Below are 23437 nucleotides of genomic sequence, written 5' to 3' on the forward strand. Positions count from 1 at the left end.
GCTTTTTTTTTTTTTTTAAATCCTGGATGTCTTAATGCAAGCACAATGTTCAAAGAAATACTGGATGGTAAAATATTTCTGCAAAAAAACCCATTAGGCCCAAAGAAATCATCAGAGCTCACTGAAAAGGTTCTTAGAAATGGGAAGACACTCCCTGCCTGGCAGTCCGATCTAAATAGGGCTTACTGATTTATGCAACAACTGGATAGAAAGAAAACTATGCAGTGAGTGTTGCTGCCCATTAGACTATGCTAGTTACTTAAATGCACTGGAACCTCAGTTTCCTCACCTCTACAATTCAGACAGTTCCACTAAATGAGTAACCAATTTTTTTATTTTAAAAAATGTTTTATTTATTTGTTTTTATGAGAGAGAGAGGGCAGGGGTGGGGCAGAGAGAGAGAGACATAGGCACAGAGAGAGAATCTCAAGCAGGTTCCACACTGTCAGCACGGAGCCTGATGCAGGGCTGTAACCCACAAACCTCATGATCCCAGCAGAAATCAAGAGTCGGACGCTTAACTGACTGAGCCCCCCAGGTGCCCCACCAAAATATTTTTTAACCAATAAGTTTATAAACGGCCCTCCAAATATATTACCTTGTCTGATTTAATTTAATGTAAAGTGCTATATAAAAGCTTTCCAATATATAATGCTGGGGTTCTCCTCACTGTCAGTGAGGGATCAGCAAATCAGAGATATCAGCACTCTTGGAGCTGGCCCTAAGACTGAACATAAATTGCATTTCAAATTAGAATTCAAAAATAATTACTACACATCTATATAATTTATCAGCATGAAAATTATCTTCTCTGTGTACTACCTATCATCATTTATTGATCCTAGGAGTGTTCTGGGTAATAGGAAAACCGAATGGAGATCAACAAATTATGGTAGGTCATTTCAGGACACATCTTTACCACTTAAGTTCTTGAGTCTCTTATGTAATATAAAGAGGCAAAGATAAAAGATAGCATTTATTGAATCTGAAACTCCTTATCTTCTCATTAACTACAACAAATCATAAAGAAACTTGATCTCCGTTGTATAGTTGAGGAAACCAAGGCTCTGAAAATACTAAATCACTTTCCCAAGGCCAAGCAACTAGTAAGTGAAGGAAACGGACACAATACTTCATTTTAATATTAGCATAAGGAACACAATATTAGAAAGAGAAGTCTGTATCTCAAATGGCAGAAACAAAATAAGTTCGAGGACCTATAATAAACCATTTCAGCATAAATGTTTAGAGGCTCTGTCTTATAAAGTATAAATGATTTGGGGGGATCACTCATGCTATTACTCCCTGATATTACTTTGAGAAATGACTGTCAAGTGGTGATGAGCACAGAAGCTCAGCCATGTAATTTGTTAAAAATGTTTCCTTTCTTCTTTGAAGCAAATAGACTATTCTCTCTTGCAGGCAACACTCCCCCTAAACTGCTTAGTTACCTGACAGCCATCAAGCTCCACTAATTCACTTCACCGTCTCAAGAACATCATGACTAAATTATATGGCATGATTAGTCATGTTATAACACCATCTTCATAAATAGCAACTTTTGATAATATATATGATTCTTTAATATATCATTAATTATCGGGATGCCTGGGTGGCTCAGTTGGTTAAGCATCCGACTTGGGCTCAGGGCTCAGGTCATGACCCCGTGTTCTGTGAGTTTGAGCTCCGCCTCAGCCTCTGTGCTGACAGCTCAGAGCCTGGAGCCTGCTTGGGATTCTGTGTCTCTCTCTGCCCCTCCCCCACTCATGCTCTCTCCCTCTCTCTCTCTAAAATAACCATTATATATATATTATTAATATCATAATATTATATATATATATATATATCATTAATTATCAAACTAAGGAGAGAGGCAGAAAATCAAAGGAAAAGTACAAATTCACTGAAGAAACCCCTTGTTCCACCAAGAGAGCCTTCCAGAAAGCAGAAAAATGTAAGCTTCAAAAGTAGGATCCTTATTTGCCACTGATAATTATGGATGCCAACTCTAGAGGTAGAAACTGGATTTTAATGCTTTATTTGAAGTGTTTGAGTCCCAGAAGAGAAATGGATAGGGAGAGGTGAAATTAGTCCAGCCATTTTTAAGGGAAATAGGAAGGGATCAATCTTGTAATGATGATCATTTTATTTTATGCCACAATAAATACGGAGCTACTGGAAATGGTACATTAGCTGGGAGTCCATATTAAACATCTTAAGCAGTATAACTTACCGATTATCTTTCACATTAACTTCTTTTCTCCTCCTTCATCCAATAACATATCAAAGCTATGATGTCAGAATCGTATTTTGAGAGCTTTTAGAAAGTTTTTTTAATCCCCAAATTAAGACCAATTTTCCAAATATTAAAAGTGTGACATTGTGGAGGCCTGCAATTTGCCAGCAAACAGGTTTCATTGTCAATAAATGCCTAGAGCAGTTACAAAATTGGAAAAGGGAGAACCAAGGGTGGGACCAAAGGGGAGGGTGGGCCAAAGGACTCAGAGAGGGAGAAACATGGAAGCCCTTAGAAGGACCCAAGAGTGAGCAGGGTGTGTGTGCGTGTGCAGTAGGGGGCCTCATGAGAGGGCAGACAGGGAGGGCAGAGACCCAAAGGGAAGGCATGGCTAATCGGAAACTGGGCAGAGGGACCAAGAAGGCCAGAGAGGGGTTGGGGGATTGGGAAATGGGGGAAGATCAGGGTTATGGGGAGGGGGGAAGAGAAAGAGAAGACAGTACTTGAGAGAAGTAGTCAAAGAAAGAAAGGAGGAATGGCATTCAAATACAAAAAAAAAAAAAGCCTCAAAGGCATACCCACTTTTAGAAGAACCCTCCCCAAAACATTGTAGAAGTATAGCAAAAAACAAACAAACAAATAACCCCCCAGAAACTTCTGAAGCACAGTGTGCATAGAAACCTTAAACATCCAACTCTTGATTTCCACTCAGGTCATGATCTCATGGTTCCAGAGATGGTGCCCCGCATCGTGGCTCTGCACTGCAGGTGCAGAGCCTGCTCAGGATTCTCTCTCCCTCTCTCTCTCTATTCCTCCCCCGCTAGCATGCACTCTCTCTCTCTCAAAAATAAACATGAAAAAAATTTTTGAAAATTAAATAAACATCTTACACAAGCATGCAAGTAACAGTAGTCATTCAAAAATCTCAAAAACCATCGTTTTGCAAAAAAAAAATAGATTTGGCTAATATAGTTTAAGTTTACTTTTAAAATAAATCTCACTTTTCCCAGTGCTTCACTCCACAAAAAAGGCAATCAAGTACATGCCTTTGAAAAATAAGCATAATTCTTATGTTTGTCATTTTTGACTGTGGTAAAATATGCATAATGTAAAATTTACCATTTTAACCATTTTAAGTATACAATTTGGTGGCATTAAGTATGTTCACAGTGTTGTTCAACTGTCACCACTATCCATTTACAAAACTCTTTCAGTGCCAAACTCTGTACTGGTACTGAACAATAACGCCATGTTCCCCACTCCCCTGGCCCCTGGTAACCTCTATTTTACTTTCTGTCTCTATGAATTTGCCAATTCTGGGAACTTCATATTACTTGAACCATACAGTATTTACATGATTAATATGAATATTTGTACACTTGAAACAACCTAAATGTCCAGCAACAATAGGGAAATGGAGATTTTTTAAAGTGGCACAGTTATAGGACAGAATACAGCAATAAAAGCTAACTTTATCTATATTTAGCAATTTGGAAAAATCTCAAAAACAATGGTGACCCAAAAATGTTGCGGAAGAGTTAAGTACAGCACACGACTTCTGTAAATGTTAAAGGACATACAAAATCATATTACAAATCATTTACGGCCATCCACATGTGAATGCATTTAAAAATATAGATTGGGAGGGGCGCCTGGGTGCCTCAGTCAGTTAAGCATCCAACTTCAGCTCAGGTCATGATCTCATGGTCCATGAGTTCCAGCCCTGTGTCGGCTCTGTGCTAACAGCTCAGAGTGTGAAGCCTGCTTCAGATTTTGTCTCCCTCTCTCTCTGCCCCTCCCCCACTCATGCTCTGTCTCTCTCTGTCTCTCAAAAATGAATATATGTTCAAAAATAAAAATAAAAAATAAATTAAAAATATAGATTGGGAAAATATACAACAACTTCAGAAGAACAATTATCTCTGGGATGGGAAGGAAAGGAGACTGGGAAGGGGTACAAAGAATTAGCTATAATGTTTTAGTTCTTTAAAAAACAATACCTAAAGAAAATATGGCAAAATGTTAACAACTGTCAAATCTTTCATAGGTACGTGGATGATGGTGTAGAATAGTCTCTGTGCTTTTTGTTCGAAATATTTTATCACTTCATAAAGAGGGACTAGTTAATGTTTTAGAATGACAGAAAATAAGACAATATGTGTTCTTTGAAAAGGGAGATGTGCTAATAAAGGCCAATTATTCTCCCAGTCAACTTAATTGGACCTTTTATAAAAAAGTTTTTAATTACAAATGAATACGCACTCATATAATCTTTGGAAAAGATATTCATAAAGAAAGCTAATCAGCATGAGTGTTATTATGGCACTTGAATCTGCTAGGATTCATGTATCTTTTAAAGTAAATCATTTTGAAAATGTCTATACTCATTACTTAAAAAATACACATCCCGCTCTAATTCATATGTACAATAGATATCATGGTTGATCACTGCTTCTCTAGCGACAAAAACCTACATGGGTAAATTCATACATCTAAAGTGGGGAGTGGCAAACTCTAGCATCTCAGGTCCAGATCCCTGGCCTTCCTGTTAAGATTCCCCTTGAGTTTCATGTAAGGTACAAGTTATATAAATGATTTCAAATAACCCAAATTTTACAGTGTTATTGATAGCATGAAATTACTGGAAATAATTTTCTGTTGTTGGGTTAGGCTGAATAAATTATAGCCATCTCACTCTATGGACCATTAGGATGCTATTACTAATAAAAATTTGAAAACTATCAACCACATAGAACAGATTCCCAGAATAATATTAAATAAAAGGAACAAAACTTATACAAGCAAGGATTAAAATTATTTAAAAATATGGGTGCATATGAATAAAATAGGAGGGGAACAAAATAGCAGTTATATTTTTGGTAGTAGATTTGAGGGAGATTTTTCACCTTTAATTTCTTTTAATGCTGGCTGAATAAATTACTTAACTAGTTAGTGTTTTAAAACAGTTGTTCTATATACTACAAGAGAAATATGCTAAACTAAATCCCTTTTTCATACCTATAACCCACAAAATCTTTTAGGTGTATTTTTTATTTTTTTAGATCTCTCAAGTTTCCTTTCATTAAAACCAAGCCAGCAGTCAAAAGCCAGAAATTCTGTTGCCTCTGCAAGTCAGAGAAGCTCTCTTCCTGTTTCAACTTCTGCCTCTAGATCTGACCTGCTATCAAGAATATTAGACTTCATCAAGTGACTTTATCTCTGAGATCCACTTACTTACAATGTGATCCTGGGATAATCATTGAAATGCTCTAATGTTTGTGTTCTTCTATCCCTAAATTTCTGTATTTACAAAATTCTCCAGGGAAGCCAAGTACTCACGGATTCATCTCAGATCTAGGGCTCATCCCCTACTTTCCTACCTCCTCAACCCTGGGGAAAACAGTGCTTAACATTGGATTCCACCTTGCCAGGGGCAGGCCAAACCTTGAAGAGGTGATTAAATCCCCAAAGATAAATAGCCTTTGCTCCTCAAGAAGTAAACTATGGTTTACTGAATCCTTGTGCATCTGGCACTAAACCAGGCACTTCAAAAATGTTACTCGAACCACCTTCCCCTACCACAGACACACAGAACCAGATCCTGGAGCCAAGGAAATCAGCATTTGCGATTTAGGGGCCAAGGACAGACGGCCCTAAGATGGGCCACTTTGGTATGTAGATTATGCTGGTCTGAAAACAAAAGCCCAAAGACTCAGGAAGAAGCTGACTCCCCACCCCTCCTCCCTGCCCTCAGCAACAGCTGCCTGAAAGATTTTAGATGAAGGACCTGCTCCAGGAAGAGAGCTATCGCGACAGATAACTACATTATAACATGAACTAGGTATAGTAGACAGGAAGGAACCAAGCAAAGCCTATTTGATTAAAGTCCTAAGTCCTACAGTTGCTGAATGGCCCAGCAAACATATGTTTACCAAACATTTACTCTTTTTCATCTTCCTGTGAGTTGTGCTCCTTCCCTTTGAAGTCCCAGACCCTTATCCCCCTTTTCTCCTTAGTTCAGGATGACATATAGACTTCATTTTGCTTGTACTCCACATTAAAAAAAATACATAATGGAGACTATCAGAGTAAACTACAGGTAGTAAGTCTGGAATTTCATGTCTATGGATTCCCCTTATGTACGAAATTAAATTTGATTTTTTCCTGTTAATCGGTCTCATGTCAATTTAATTCTTAGTCCAGCCAGAATTCTGAGGGACAGAGAAAAATTTTCTTCTGCCCCAACAGTGACAAACATCCTGTGTGATTCCTAAACACATACAAGTTTGAAAACCAAAGATCGAAGTTTTTCAAACTGAGTGAGGATTCATTACTGGCTTGTACTCCACATTAAAAAAAATACATAATGGAGACTATCAGAGTAAACTGCATGTAGTAAGTATTGTTTTTGTGAAATGGTTGTCAATTATATATTGGATATGTATATACTGGGCCACAACATAAATTTTATTTCTGTGAGTCACAGCAAAAAGGTCTGAAAAGTACTAGCTAGGCATTACCGACTTAGAATAATGCACAATGAGAAAAATAGAAAAAAAGCAATCAAGAGACAGCATAGCATATAGCTACACTCCACAAGTTATCTATCTAGAGAAATAACAAAATTTAAGACATTTGTAGTCATAAGGGATATTGTGGTATAATTAATTTGGCCAAAAAGCCAGTAACTTTACTTTTAGCCAATAACTTAAATATTATACTTCCATTTTGTTTGTTTGTTTACTGTGGTAATATAACAAGGAGAATGGACAAATTATTCAAGTTTCACTTCACCAGATAGGGAGGAAGCTAGAAAAATATGAGAGCCAAAGAAGGAAAGAAATTTAGTTAATTCATTAATCGAATTCCAATCCCTGGATAACCAAAAGTAACAACCATCCATGAAAGCCATCCTATCTTTCCTTGCTTACAACACTCAAATAATGTATTAGGGGCCCCACTACCAAACACAACTAACCAGTTGAGAACATTCCAAATGTATTTTAAGCCACCCCCCTTTTGCTTAAAACCAATCCACGGGAAACTAGGGTCACAACTGCACGTCTACGTGAAGTGAAGACACGCAGATTGCCAAGCAGTGGCAAGCGGGCGGCGTGCCTGCATTTCTCCACTCCAAGGCGGGAAAAAGCACGGGACCAGGTCCCCTGTGTCACCGGGAGCGGGAGCAAGGTGTAGCAGGGATGCTCACCCCAGGGGTTCAGGCCCAGAAGTCATGCCCACAGCAAAGGAAAAGAAACGCGATCCCACCTTACACACAAAACACACCACCCCCAGCGCACACACACGTTCTGAGCCAAGAAAAAGAACCGTGATCGCACCCCCACCCCCAACACACACGGAGTCGATGAAAAGCGCGCTCCCACCCTACACGGCCTCTCCCCACACACCACACAAGCCGAGCTAAGGAAAAGAAGCGCGGTACCACCTTACCTGCGCTCGCGCGAGTACACACACACACACACACACACACACACACACACACATGCTGAGCCTGAACGAACCACAACCTGTGTCTCTATCGCGGGGCAGGGAGGGGGCGTGGGGAGCGCGTGGAGAGCTGCAGCAAAACCTTCTCAACCCCCCGGGGCCACCGAGCCTATGCATCCATTCCCGCTGCCCAGGAGCCGCAGGAGGAGTCGTCCGGTTTGGAATTCACGTGCGGGAAAAGTGTAATGATGAGCAAGCCTGCCGATGCCTGGGACAAACGAAAACCTTGCAAACTTACCTTGGTGGCTGCCGCCGCCGCTCGCCGTCGGGGCTCCCAAAGTAAATGGGAAGGGCCTCCGAGACTGTCTAGCGGCCGGAGAGGCGGAACTGGGCCTACTAGGACCAGGGGAAAAAACCGGCGTCTACCGCGGACCGGTTGCAGCTGGAGTGACGCTAACCGAGACAGACGCTTAACTGGGGTCCACCTAGTTAACTGGAAAGGGCGGCCATTGACCCCGACTGGCACGAGCCCGGATTGGTTGATTCTGGTGTTGTTTCAAAGGAAACTCTTCTCTGATTGGCCAGGAAAGTCAAGCGGGAACCCAGAGGTGGTGGGTGGAGGGGGCAACAAAATTGTTACCTAGGCAACACAGAGACGCAGAGCTTTCCGCAGTCTATTTTCGGAGCCCCGCCAGCTACCCGAAAACTGACCCAGGTGAGGAAACCCGAACCTTAAGAAGGGAAAAGAAAGGGTCCTCAAATGCCCTGGCTATCAGAGAAACTGGGGAGAACTCTGGAGTACTTACCACCCTAAGAGATACCCAGAAAAGCCACAAATTCCAAATAGAACAGACCTTTTCCCTAAATTCCCCCGCCCTAGACACTAGAAGCAGGAGGCGGCTTTAAACAACTCGGTCTATCAGGGTGTGAGTGAGAGATGGGGCCAGTTTACCATACAGGGAATGGATGCTGTTCAACTGTCTGAAAGCCAAAATGAGCAAGTGAAGGCTTCCCAGTGCCTCTGTCAACTCACCACACTTATGGTTGTAACACTAATTTGAGAGTGAAAACTGTGTCCTTATAGGTAGATCTGGGTGCTCCAAGTTGGAGCCACTGTTCCTTCTGTTTTACATGTACAGACATGGTTTATCCAGACTGCATTGGTTAGGATATATATTTTTTAGGGGGTATAACGCTGTTCAAACGGGGAAAAAGAAGTGGCCCGTGAGCTTGCTACGTAGACAATGGCCTGAGGGTTCCAACGGTCTTGGTCAGATCCGTTGAGGACTGAACAGCGGGCCACACTTAAGTGGGCTAGAGCGTGGTGTGTAAAGACTACCTGTACTTGGCAAGCCTGCTACTCACCAAGGACTGATTGGGAGAGTATTATATATCGTTGGACTATACCTGTCAAAAAGTAAGAAACCGTGTCAAAAAATAAAATCTGATTAAGGGGAGAGAACAGAATTTGACCAGAGGGGTAGGGGTCATTTCTCCTAAGACCTTCCTGTTGTGACAAAGATTCAGAACAGAGACTAATTCCCAAAGAAATTAAGAAAAAGGCCTGTTGACTTAGGGAGAAACTGTCTAAATACTGAAGGAAAATTTGCTGTCTCCTTTTTAGATAAAGGTGGAGTATGCGAATGAGAGAAAAAAATTATTGACAAGTGTATTGTTTGTCTAAAATAATAATAGAGGAAGTATTGAATCAAAAGCATCTCATTTATTTTATGAAATATTCCAGGAACTTTCAAAAGTCATCTTCTGCTAAATGTATTTTAAATTTGTAAAAAAAACTCTGTTAAGTCCTCATAGTTATTTATGACTTGGTACATTTTATAGCAGTGAAAGTTTGAGACCTAAAAAAGGAAATAATTCTTGGTATTGTAAAGACAAAGACAAAAATGAATTATTTTTAATAAGCAGGGAATTATTGATGTGTATACTGTAAAAAAATGTAAAAATTAGCCAGTATATTGTAATTTAATTCAGACATAGGCAGAGATGATGTTTACTTTTGTGTTTTCAGAAGAATTTAACATAAGAATTGCTAAGTATTATGTAAATAAAGTTGCAGAAGAAATGCCAAATTATTTAAGACAGTAAATGGATTTTTGTTTTGTTTCATTTTGTGTTTTTTTTTTTTAAATTTTTTTTTTTTTCAACATTTTTTATTTATTTTTGGGACAGAGAGAGACAGAGCATGAACGGGGGAGGGGCAGAGAGAGAGGGAGACACAGAATCGGAAACAGGCTCCAGGCTCCGAGCCATCAGCCCAGAGCCTGACGCGGGGCTCGAACTCCAGGCTCCGAGCCATCAGCCCAGAGCCTGACGCGGGGCTCGAACTCACGGACCGCGAGATCGTGACCTGGCTGAAGTCGGACGCTTAACCGACTGCGCCACCCAGGCGCCCCTCATTTTGTGTTTTTTAAGAGAGTAAATGGCTTTTGAATACTTTGAAATCATTCGGCTAGCAACAGTGCTTTACATAAGGATATGTGTTTACCTGTTAAACAAGTTCCCAAAGGATACTACTTGGTGATTCTTTATTACCCTGGTTTTATTTACTTTACATATTTGAATTAATAAATATTTCCTTTTGAATTGTCTGTAATTCAGAGTTTTCACTAATTTAACCTGGATTTTTCTCCAATTCGTTCAAGTCAAAGAGCCATCCCTGTTGATACTGTGGATGGGGGGAAATAAAGTAGAAGACATGGCCCCAGCCGTCACAAAGAGAGTCTGACTTAATCTCAGGTTACTGATCTTGCTTTAGTGCCATGGGTCTGGAGCAATCCTGGTTGAGTTTTTCTAGGCCCTAACTGGTTTCTATGTTTTGGTAACGAGTTGTTTCTGAAGCGTCTGTCTCTTTAGCTCTTGTGGCTGGTACCAAGAGAGATTCCCCCAATCACACCTTTATGTAGGAAGGCCCTACGGGCTCAAGTTGATGTCCAGAAGATGCTGCCATTGGAGTCAGCCTAGCAATGGAAAGCGAGAGAAATAAAAACAGAGGGCCTAGAAATTTTATTTTCTAATAACCAAATCTCAAGTTGATTTGGCAATATATTTTGTTTTTGATGAAGCTACTGCTTACATTTAATTTAAATGTATTATTGGCCTATTTAAGTGACAATGCCAGATTCAGGCAGTGTGGCTCTGGAATTTTTTTTTTTTTTTTAATCACCACACTACAAGAGTACTCTAAGCAAAAGGAAAAATACATTCTCAGGTACAAAGGCAGGAGATTATAAGCTATGTTTAATAAACAGTTCAGTTTTTAACAGAACACATTGCATGTAAGAGAATTAATAGGGAGGGGCAGGAAATTAAATGGGTGTAATATTCTAAAGGATCTTGGTTGCCAGGCTTACGATGAACCTAACATATGTCAAATTTACAGGTAAAAGATAGCCCTACAAATAAATAACACTGCACAGTTTGTAAAAAGGCATCTTGCTTTAGTTTTTCCAATGTGATCTGTTTTTGTCAAACTTTAAAGTTTTTAATAGTTTAATTATTCTTAATTTGTTAAACTTCTAAAAAAAATCTAGTAGAATCTTCATTTCCCTTGAATTTAGAATATTTTTTCCAAAAATTCGTATCATTGTTTTTCTCTTTTGATACTTTGAACTATTTAGTTATTCACAAAGTACTAGTGATTCCTTTACATCTCAGAATATAATAACAAGCTTGTCTTGATTTATTATCTCGTGTTTGCAGGTTATTATTACAGTTGCTATGGTAAAAATTATTTTTGCTTAAGGGCCAATTTCATTATGCTATCTCTACTCCAATTTAGCTACTTGTGAATCTATGCCATTTTATGCTAGCATAATTTGGATTTAAGAAGTCTAACTCCTAATATGCTTTGGATACATAGAGTGTTACTATCAATTATTGTGAATGATTTGTTGTATACTCGAACATGCATCCCAAGAAGTGGCATCCCCTTTAAAGCAGTCACATTGGGAGTCTATCCACTTGCTGTTGGTATTGCTCGAATTACTTTTGAAAATGCTCTTTCATGATCGCCTTGAGGCCTGTAGCTTACTTATTCTTTTGAACCTCCTCAAAGTACCAAATCTTCATATTTTGAAAGTAGATGTGATACCTAGATACATCTAGAAATCACTTGGAGACAAATCTGATTTTTAATCATAAGGATGCCTATTTTCTTAGTAATACATATGAAGGCAATCCCAAAATATTTTGAGCACTGATAGCATAATTTACATCAGCGTATAACCTTCCAAGGTGACTACTTTGAAATACAACATTCGTATGAATTTAATCATGCTTCATTCAGTATTCATAAACTACTGACTATATGCCAGCTCCAGTTTTCAAGACTCTCGGCTTACAGGTATGGCTTCCCACTGCCCACACTGCCCTGCCTCTCACCAGATGAGAACAAGGCCAGAACTTCTTCCCAACTGGTAGGGATTTAAAATAAATCTGCTTTCCCTAAATCCTGTATCCACCATACCCACTGAATGACAGCCTTGCTTCATAAGGTAGCTGCATAGAGTGACGCAAGAAAGCCTTGGATTCAATGTCTGGTTGTCTTTTCCAGCTGTGATGTTGAACGCTGCCATATTCTGAACCTTTATCCCTAGCTGCCAACTCTCCAATTATCCTCAAGAACCAGATCCTGCCTCCTATACCTCGACCTATGGACCAGGGTTCTGCTTCACCTATATAGACCTCCCTCTAACCATGCTTTTCAACCTTTCTGCCTTGAAACATTGCTCATGTCCCCAGGCTCCTTCTGCCATGTCCCTCCCAAGAAGATGAAAATCTATGAATAGCAGTTCTGATTGCTACCTCAGATACTATATTTTGGACTTCTGAATACACTTCTGCATTAGCTTGGCTGGTTCCAGTTTATTCCCCTATCACCAGCTCACCATTGAGCTCTTACAAGCATCATCATCAAGTATCTGTGTGTGCTGGCACCATGTGCCAAACAATAATAATTTTATACAGCTTTTCACATTTTAGAAAACTCTTTCACCTACATTGTATAATAAGGCCATCACAAGTTTGTAAGGTAGGAGATAGTGGAATAATAAAAGTTTCTATTATATTTGTTTTTTTTTTAAAGTCTCATTGTGCAATCTCAACTCAAAATACTGTTCATATCATTGCATCTGATATCTGGATCCATTTCCCCTTTTGCTGTCAAAGGTAGAAAATGTGTCAATAAACTTTTTTGCTTTTAGTGTTCAGCAAATATTTAATGAACACATAATCAACTAGAACTTTTGAAATATAAACAGGAGCCTCTTTGTTTAATTTAATATGTGTCAATTATTCATTTCCATAGCAGACTACCAGACCATACTGTGAGAGAAGATTGCTTTCTCACCACTTATTTTACCTTTTGCAATTTAATGAGTTTCCAATGTAATGAGTTTTATCATTAACTTATTTAACATCATTATTAGAAGTGATATTCATGTCCAGCAAAATTAAGTTTTTAAAGGACCAACAATAGCTCACATATGTTGAGTGCTTACTATGTGCCAGGCACTGTTCCAAGCTCTTTTACATGTATTTAGCTACGTAATTCTTGTAACAACCCTATGAGGTAGCAGTATTATTATTCCTATTTTATAGGTAAGGAAAAATGGGGTTAAATGACATGCCAGTGTCACAGAGCTGGGAAGCAAATGATAGAAATCTAGGCAGCATGACACCAGAGACCTTACTCTTAACCACTGTGATATACTGCCCCTATGGTAGATTTAACATTTCTTTCATACCCTTGACTTCTCCAATAAGCATTTAGATCAGTTTTACATTTAAAAAAGAAAGTCAAAATAATAGTAAAACATAAAACAGAAGGTTTGTAAAACACCATCTGCATGCAGATTGATTTTGACAGGTGATTGTACCAGCACACATTTGAAAATCCCTTTGTATTACTGTTCTAGGCACAATGCAGAAATTTTAGCGGATCGTTTAGTAACAGCACTAAAGAAGTGTTTCCAGTGAATTGATTTTATAAAATAACGTTTAAAAATATTAGCAGAGGTGTAGAAAAGATTCCTATTACATTTCTGTTCAAATCATTAGCAATAGTCTTTATTCAGGTTATTCATTAAAGTCTGTGACACTAGGGGCGCCTGAGTGGCTCAGTCGGTTAAGCGTCTGACTTCAGCTCAGGTCACGATCTCGAGGTCTGTGAGTTCGAGCCCCGCGTCGGGCTCTGGGCTGATGGCTCAGAGCCTGGAGCCTGCTTCTGATTCTGTGTCTCCCTCTCTCTCTGCTCCTCCCCCGTTCACGCTCTGTCTCAAAAATAAATAAAATGTTACAAAAAATGTTTAAAAAAAATAAATAAAGTCTGTGACACTTTCAAGATTTTTAAGGACTCTGAATTCCTACCCCAAATGTAACTGTAAGGACTATTTAAAAGACTGATGGTTGGTAGGATCGTAGGTAGTTGAGATTTTCCTATTTATGCTTTTAATGTATTATTTCCTCAAATTTCCATGATAAACATATACAGTGTCACTATTACAATCATAAAAACAGTTCATTTATTTTGTGTGAACTTTTCACTAAAGTCAATGAACCAACCCTCTAGAATTCTCAAATGGCAATATGCTAGGCATCATCAAGGGTTGATTAAAAATTCAATCTTCATGTCTTCAATGAAATAGAAAACCAAAATATCGCTCTCTGATTATGTTCTTCCTCAGAATATGGAGCCTGAAAATATGGAGTCTGAAAATACAGAAACTGAAAATATGGAAACTGAAAACATGGAATCTGAAAACATGGAAATTGAAACCATTTCTTCAGTTTCAGCCCTGCAAGCTCTCTCTAAGCTACTTTATCCTGAAGAGGATGATTTTGAGGCTGGACAGGTGGTCGTATACTTACAGATGAATCAATTCTGTTCATGCTAAGTTGTTAAACTGTATTTGAACAACTCGTTCCAACCTTTGCTATGGGAGCAAGGCTGTGTCATCTGATACATTCACAGGAGGCTGTAGGACTGATTATTCATGAGAGTATAACCTCTAGTACATTTCTAGCAAACATAATTATATTTTTTTCTAAACTACCTGAACAGTGAATAGGAAGATAGTTCTGTAACTATGGTAGCGATAGCCACATTTCAAAATGTTTGTCATTTATATTTATGGCCAAAGAATGCTTGACAACCATTGAAATGAGTGGTAGCTAGGATTTTTAAGCCTAGTCAGTATGTGTATAAACAAATAATTTCATCTAGACACTATTAATTAGGCCCCCATAATCCAGTTTCCTTGATTTTTTAAAACTTGTCTACACATGAAAACAGAACAGAAAATAATTTGGGCCAAATAATGGGGCAAACTAGCTTTAGCCTACTAAAACTGACTTGTGTGATACATGTTCAGATAGAGCTGTGGAGTCTAATTTGTTGTGCAATATTTGGGATCAGGACAGGTAACCTCAGGGAGGCTTACAGCAGCAACATGGGCTTCATTTTGGGGAAGGAGAGTTCCAGAAACTGACCGGCCACTCCACAGTCACTGGCGGTATTCCCGGAATAATCAAAATACTTTTATGTAACCCCCTGCTCTCCATTCTCCTACTCCTTAGGTATCAGCAAATCTTGGCTGTCAGACTGCTTATGTGAAGGCAAATAAAATTGGGGGCAGAAACCTCACACTATAGCAGAATATGTCAATCCGCTTTAAATTATTTTAGTGAAGTTGTTATTATGACCAGTTTGCCACAAATAAACCATCTTCAGTGAGCAGGCATATCAATTTGCTCCTCCCCAAATTCTTTTCTTCTATTGTGTGGAAAAACAAGTATAATCTGAATATGCAGCAGATTTGGTGGCTCAGATCAACACTGGATTGATCTTGCACCATCCGGGAAGAATTAGAGGGAATGTACAGAATCAAATAAAGACTAAGACATGCAATGAAAATAAAATGTGTAGATGGTAACTAAATCAACTTGGAGCCAGGGTTAGAAACCAAGAAGCTTTGGTCAGGCAGGAGTTACTAGGGGCCAAACAGAAATCAGGACAATAATAATAGCATTGAATACATACAACAAATAAAACATTGGAGAAAAATTTAGGAGCAATGTATCAGTGAAGTTAGGAGGACAGGTTCATTTTTGCTGCCTGAAGCTGAAATAGAATAATGATACAGCCTGTGAAGGGTAAGGGTAGGGTTATGTCATATACAGAAAGTACGTTAAATATCTGAGAAACAGCAATCTCGAATAAAGGCAAGTGAAACTTGTAACTGGAACAGATTCAGAGATAAAGATTCACCCTGGTTACAAAGCCTGTTCTCTTTGGCGTTTACGTATGGGGATGTTTATTTGCATCTAGAGGTGATTCTAGGAGAACGATGAGTGATTAGGAGAATAGAGACACTAGGATAATTTTACCAAATTGTACAATTCATAGAGGAAAATTACTGTAATAATGTATGATTCTGTATATCTGGGTTATAAGCAATTTTGAGGTAATTGGTCATTCAGACACCCCTGTACAGATATCATTAGAGGATATAGAATTGGAGTATCAGAACAGTGGGAGAATAATTAATGTTTCTAATGAACGATTAAATTTTCCAGGAGAAAAATGGTTTTTCATTTTTTAACATGTATGAATCTTGAGAACTGTGGAATGATTACAAAAGTGATGTGGTTTTGAAAATACTCTCTCTGTTTTTTTGTTTTTTGTTTTTTTTTTTAAGACAGGTACCATATGGTTTCACTCTTATGTGGATCCTGAGAAACTTAACAGAAACTCATGGGGGAGGGGAAGGAAAAAGAAAAAAAAAAAAGAGGTTGGAGTGGGAGAGAGCCAAAGCATAAGAGACTCTTAGAAACTGAGAACAAACTGAGGGTTGATGGGGGGTGGGAGGGAGCAGAGGGTGGGGGATGGGTGTTGAGGAGGGCACCTTTTGGAATGAGCACTGGGTGTTGTATGGAAACCAATTTGACAATAAATTTCATATATTGAAAAAAAAAAAGAAAATACTCTCTCTGAAAACAGCATTAGAACTGTTGCATACACATTGGTTTATTTACAGTCCCCATCATGCATTAAGAATCTAGGAGACTGGGAAGAGACTGCTTTTGAAACTCAAAAGGGGATCTTAAGGCCTGTGGGAAATAATGCTCACCACTCCACAGACATTGTAAAAAAGTTGTTCTAACTCTCTTACATATTGCAAGGTGGCATGAATTGCAATGACAAATTACTCAGATAATTGGATGTGGATCTATGGTAAAGGCTGAAATGATTATTTTTATAGAGAACATTTGCAAGAGGGTTTTTAATGTTTTTATTATCCTGGTTCATCTTTTCACTTGAAATTTTTGTTTTTAATCATTTATTTTCATTAAGTTAATAAACTGCAATTCCCCCTCTGTTGTGATGTACTGATTGAATCATCACTGTGCATGGAGAGCATACTTATTTTTTTCAGGAATGTTCAAGTTTTTATTTGTATGGATTTTAATTTTTGGTGGAAGGAGTCACTCAACAAAACAAGAGGCCCTCATGTTCCAAGAAATGCTTTACTCTGATTGACTATTAGTATTCTAGTGATTAATAACTTAAGAAAATCACCACAAGTTTATATGACCTTAGTGATTAAAAAGAAAAAAAAACATACAAAATACTGTCTTGGGATTTTCACATAAAAATACCTGTAACACTTTAACCGCAGACATAGCACTTTTGAAGCACCTTTTGGAAAAGAATGGTTACTGTCTCAGAAACCATTGAGATGTTACAGATTAGTTTCTGATTTATAGCTGTTGGAATAGTTTAGTATAATAAAGACACAGGTGAGCTTTGCCACTGGCTTTCAAGGACAGACACTATTCCTTTTGCCCAAATAGGACATCGTAACTCTTCTGCATGTCTGAAGTCTTGGGAGATAGGGGCAGGGGCCTGAGAGAAGAGAGCTAGAGATGGTAGTTTGCCAGGATGCAAGGAGATAAGACTTTTTTGACTGCCAGCAATGGAGTAAATTGGAGCTGCGGAATCTGGCATCAGCAAGAACAATCAGTAAAATACTGGGGTTTTCTTGAGATATCAAAAGACCACTGAGAAAGACCAATGAGGCAGTTGCTGCTATACTGAAGGTGTAATATGTGTTATACTTCAGTGAAAAAAGGAAAATTGTTCTTGTACTGGGGAGTAGAGTAGCAGCCCTGTGGGGGTATGTTTCCTTGCACAAAGGATGGCAAAATCAACTCGTAAGATGACTGAAGTGGTTTAGCATGTATTTGACGCTATTCATTGGGGGTTGCTGTTTAAATCCATTAGTTCAGTGTCATGAGGTGGTGTGACGAGGAAGGGTTTCATACCCACAGTGGAAAAGAAGTAAAATCTGTTAACAGGAGTTTTGAATGAGTTCTTTGATATGTATATACTTAAGACCCTAGTTAGTGGTTTGTTTTTGTTTCTATAAAACTTTCCCATCTGTTTCCATCTTCTACCTATGACCAGATACTGCCCAAACCCAAAATTGTCGATGCTTTTACACTAATACTTTGTTCTGACCTTCAAAGAGATGAATGTGTCTCATCCCCCTATCTGCAGGGATACATGATTCACTGGGCTGGAACTGGGGATTTAGTCTGATCAAAGACTGCCTTAGGGTCTATTAAACTAAATACTTTTTGAAAGGACAAGGAAAACACATTCTAAATAATACTTGACATCTGTCTCTCTGTTGTATAACAACGATGCTTAATTAAATAAGAAGTACTATGAAATTTGAGATGGAAAGCTTACCAACTTTCAAGTATTATCAGTCACGTAAGTTGAACAAGTAGTAATTACAGAATGTTGGGCTTTTTTTTCTTCTCTCCCAGCCAAATTGTTCATCTGCTTTTGGAGCCATGGGTCCTGGGAATATTGGACCACCAAGAATAGAAGAGCTCAAAGGTAAGTTATTTAACAAAGCATATAGATCACTATAATTGGTATAATCTTTTCTTTGGGAGCAAAATTGTAGGGAGAGTAATATTAACACTAGGATTTGTCAGAGATGAACTCAAATAATTGTGGAAATGATGAACAGCCATTTACATATAAGATGATGTTTTTACTCTACTATTGTAGGTAAGTCATTTTTCTACTAATGGAAATTAATTCGCCTTGAATTATTCACATTCATTTTTTGGCATATTTCCTGAGATGTTAAACCAAGAAAGTCATGTGTGGTTAAATAACTTTTTTATAATTTAGGGTCTAGTTACCAAGTTGCTTAGCTTCTTCACTTTCTACCCTGCTATATCTGCTATATTCTGGCAATTTCACAGGATTCATTAATTCATTCAACAAATATTTATTGAAAGCCTGTTATATGCCAGGCATTATGATCACCTCTGGGACTATGATGAAGATCAAAATAGAAAGGTCTCTGCCCCCATTGAGCTTATAGTCTTTTGGAGAACACAATAAGACAAATAATGACACAATTTGATCTTACACCAAAATACTTATAAATTAAAGTCCATTTATATATGATGGGCTTTAATTATACATTAAATAGGGCAACTGATATAGTTATTTAATATATAATTAAATATATTAAGTATATAATGAAATATATTTATATTTATAATATATATTCATACTTATATAATATATTTAATTATAATACATAATATATAATACATAATTAAATATATTTAATTAAAATATATATTTATAATTAAATAATTATACATATATAAATATAATACCTATAGTTATACATATATAAATATAATACATAATACATAATTAAATATATTTAATTATAATATATATTTAGTTACATATTAACTGGGTAACTTATATAGTCACAGGTCCAATAAACCAGAATAAATATTTCAGGGGATGTTTTCCCAGCATTTTGGCCTATACATTTTCACATAGTTGAACATTTTACACATCTTCGAAAATATAGAAGGCTCTAATTCTGTCATGATGACAGTTGCCAGAGTAGGATAGGGAAAGGAAAAGAAGTTCCTTCATCAATTTAGCTGATTGTAAAAGATTTCATCGGGAAAAATGTTTAAAATAATGGCTCAAATGAAGTCTGAGAGAATGATTTTAAAATTTCAGTTATTAGACTCTACATACTGAAGAATCTGTTTACCTAGTTCAAGAGATGTTGGGGAGAACCTGGGTGGTGCCTGGGTGGCTCAGTCGGTGGAGCGGTCGAGCGTCTGATTTCGGCTCAGGTCATGATCTCGTGATTTGTGAGCTGGAGCCCCAAGTCTGTCTCTGTGCTGACAGCTATGAGCCTGGAGCCTGCTTCAGATTCTGTGTCTCCGTGTCTCTCGGCCCATCCCCTGCTTACACTCTATTTATCTCTCTCAAAAATAAATAAATGTTACCAAAAAAAATTTTTTTAAAGAGATGTTGGAAGACTAGTTCAAATTTTAATGTATTTCAATGCTGCCAGTATTTCTGATATAATGTATGTCTAATAGCCTCTAAATTCTGAGAACAATGAGTCATTTGTAACATATTTTATATAAATCTGTAATTAGGCTTCACAAAGCCCATGCTAGATAGAGGCAGATAATTTGAAAAGAGTGGCAGTATTGAAAACCTAGTAATCAAGTACATTTCTGGGGATGCTTAAAAGGAGAACTCGAAATAATGTTCTGCACCTAATGTTGGTCTGCATTTGCTGCCCCAATAGTTGGAACAAATGTAAGCTGAGTTTTTGCATGCCTCGTTTACTTTTAAGCATTTAAAGATGACATGTAGAAACCCAGGTACATGCTCAGTCCTACATAAAGGACAAGTGATAGAGATTTTCTTTGAGGCTCCCATCTGCCTGAGGAAAATACTGGATTAAAAAATGACCATTGTATCCACTGTTTTCAATTTCTTTAACCAACAGTATTTTTAAAGAATTATGTCATGCTTGCATGGAAAAGGTATCAAAGAACTTCTATATACTAATACACAATGCAAGATAAGACATTTCTACACAAATCAGATTGATTGTATGTTTGATTTGTTCTTTTACATAAATATTTTACATATGATCCTAGTATTTCTATGTATATCTATGTTCTATATGTTTCATATAAGATGTTACTTCATATATTGAGTATATATGCTATATGCATATACATATGTGCACACACACAGAGACTGGAAAGATATACATCAGAATGCTCTCATTGAGTATCTTGGGTGGTTGGATTACAGATTATTTATTTTCTTCTTTTTGCTTATATGTTGTTTCTAAATTTTCTCAATTGTTATTATAATTTTACAACATATTGGTTGTGTATTGATTCAAAAACGTCAAGTTTTTACAAATTAAGCTTGTTTTGACCAAAAAACAAGCTAGTGGTAACAAATAGAAAATGTTTGACTTTGACGATCCCAAACTGCGTGTGAAGAACAGGAGCAATTTTGAGGGGGAAAACAGACAACAGCTTCAGCTTTATCTTCCCTTTTTTTCACAGTCATCCCTCAAAACAGTGATGAAAATGTCGAGGATATTTGGAATCCAGAGGAAGTTCCAGAGGGAGCAGAGCACCATGACACGTGGGATGTTAGAGAAATACCAGAGTAAGTCAAATGAAGGCGGGAATGTGTTTGGGGCTGAAGTTCGATGTGTCATCCGATACCATTCTATTTTTGACAGGATTCATAAAGTAACTTCTACCACATGAAAGAGAAGACTGCAGTGACACACAGAAGCCATGTGTAATTGATAATTTTTTTTCCTTGTGGAGCAGGAACAAAGTAAAACAACACCTCCCTTTAGTTATTATCTAACAAAAAATGAAAAACAGTCATTTCCATTACAAAATTGTATTCAGTGTCAGTAGTATAATGTGGAACTAACACTGGGAAAGAAAAGCCCATTAAATTACAAGCATTCATACAAACTAAATTATACCATGTTTATGTGTCAAAGACCTGCGTTTAATTACTCAATATTCAATTTCGGTAAAAGGCTATGTTCTCCCTCTGATTATCTATTATTACCTGGACCTGTTTACTAGTTATTTTAGGATTCTGTTTAATATATTTTGCAAGCAGGATTGAAGCCTCACCTTGCAGCTTTTTCATTAGGAACTGTGAATATGAATTGTAAATATGGAATTTAGGATTATTAACATAAAAAGTTCCTTCACTTTGATAAAATAAATCACCCACAATTTCAAGGAACTGAAAGTGTGTTCACATTCATAATTGAAACTAATGGTTAAATACACTAAGCTTTAAATATATGTATTTTTTTATATTTTAGTTAGTTAACATACAGAGCAATATTGGTTTCGGAAGTAGAATTCAGTGATTCATCACTTACATACAACATCCGGGGCTTTAAAATAGAATCTTGATTGAGTATTTAGAATAGCTTGAAAAACAAAGGCAGTACTTACAAAATTATAATGTACTTTATAAATTATTGAAGACTTCTATGGTAAGTGATCTGACAACTTTTCTAATTCTGACTATAAAATTGTGTCCAAAGTTAGAAAAAAAAAAAACCTTATGCTTCTATCTTCTACTTCCATTCTGAAAATAGAAGCAGTGGGAGACTGCAGATAATTAACTGGAAAAAAGTATCCAACTATCGCATAAACAATGTAAAAAAAAACCTATAAACCTCATAAAAAAAGATCAAAGGGGATTTTAAAACATTTCTGTGTGCATCTTAAAAACGAAGAGAGTAAATCTCAGGTTATGTTTATACAGTGCCCACACATCCGTATAAAAGGTAAGAAGTAAGCCACTCATTTGTCATATTGTCTAATGAATGTCAAACATCCATATGTGGCAGGTTCCAAATTTGAGTAAATTTTCACTTCTCATCTTGATGTTTGATGTTCTGTAGAAATAACATCCATGAAAACTTTAAATGAATAAGAACTCCAGTCAGGGTATGAAGAAAATTGCTTTATAAAATTTTTTATCTTATTTTCCATTTTATGCAAGTACATTTCAAAATGTCCCAATGGGTAAAGAAGAAACTGGGTAAAGAAAGTGAGCAAGCAGCTCGCAAAAAGAGAATCATGAGTGGCCACATGCAAAGTAAGATGGGCCTGAGCTGAGTCACTGGCCTTGGGTAGAAATGTGAGGATCTTTATTTGAGAGAGTCTTAAAGGAATATATGGTATTCAATTAGATATAATGAATGAGAGGAAAGCCTCAGAAATGATGCTGAGGGTACCAACTAGGGTGACCAGGTGAATAGTGAGGCTATTGACTGTGATTGGGAACGAAGGGAGAGGGGAAACACTGAGTTTGGTTTTGGATGTGTGGACTGTAAGGTGCCTTTGGGACATCCAGGCAAATGTAGACAGTTGGAAAATTGCATCTGGAGATGAGGAGAAAGCAGCAGCTAGAGAAAAATCCATTCAGTAGTCATGGCATGTGGATCGATACCCTTCTGTTCTGTTTTAACCTGGCTTCACCTTTGTAAATATAAGGTAAATGTTATAGTTATAGTTATAGTCTATTAAGAAAAAAGTGCCCCATATCAAATAGCTACTTATTGCTAGCCCTGTTCAAACTCAGAGAAATCCCTTTTTCATTCTTGGGGATTCCTATTTGCAAGTGGTCAGAAGTTCAACATAGTCCTTTAGTCTTCCTATCCAGAGATTTACCATTTCTTCATAAGGGTAGAATTAAATGGAAAAGATCATTTTTAAACATTTGCTTACTGCATTCCACCTAAAAAGATAGGGTCCATTGTGGCTGGGTGCTTCTAGAAACCATCCTGTCCCTAGGGGCCCTAATTT

The 23437-nt window shown here is 37.4% G+C and overlaps 2 protein-coding genes across 5 annotated transcripts in view; one reads left to right on the forward strand and one right to left on the reverse strand.

Moving 5' to 3' along the window:
• The window catches only part of NUP62CL (nucleoporin 62 C-terminal like), an 84772-nt gene extending 76602 nt beyond the window's left edge, over positions 1–8170 (reverse strand). For 2 of the 3 annotated variants that reach the window (XR_009257006.1, XM_058713026.1), the window contains exon 1: positions 7983–8168. The gene's annotated coding sequence lies outside the window, so the exon portion shown is untranslated. Of the gene's footprint in view, positions 1–7982 lie in introns of all 3 variants that reach the window. The other variant, XM_058713027.1, reaches the window with a different exon arrangement.
• Positions 8171–8312: 142 nt separating this feature from the next.
• The window catches only part of DNAAF6 (dynein axonemal assembly factor 6), a 37092-nt gene continuing 21967 nt past the window's right edge, over positions 8313–23437 (forward strand). Inside the window, exons 1-4 of one of the 2 annotated variants that reach the window (XM_058713508.1) lie at positions 8313–8399; positions 14389–14556; positions 18539–18611; positions 21146–21251. In XM_058713508.1, coding sequence (XP_058569491.1) covers positions 14392–14556; positions 18539–18611; positions 21146–21251 — 344 coding nt within the window. In that variant the 5' untranslated portion in view covers positions 8313–8399; positions 14389–14391. Of the gene's footprint in view, positions 8400–8954; positions 9102–14388; positions 14557–18538; positions 18612–21145; positions 21252–23437 lie in introns of those variants that run through there. The other variant, XM_058713507.1, reaches the window with a different exon arrangement.

The sequence above is a fragment of the Neofelis nebulosa genome, chromosome X, assembly GCF_028018385.1.
Source record: "Neofelis nebulosa isolate mNeoNeb1 chromosome X, mNeoNeb1.pri, whole genome shotgun sequence".
In the NCBI taxonomy this organism is placed as follows: domain Eukaryota; kingdom Metazoa; phylum Chordata; class Mammalia; order Carnivora; family Felidae; genus Neofelis; species Neofelis nebulosa.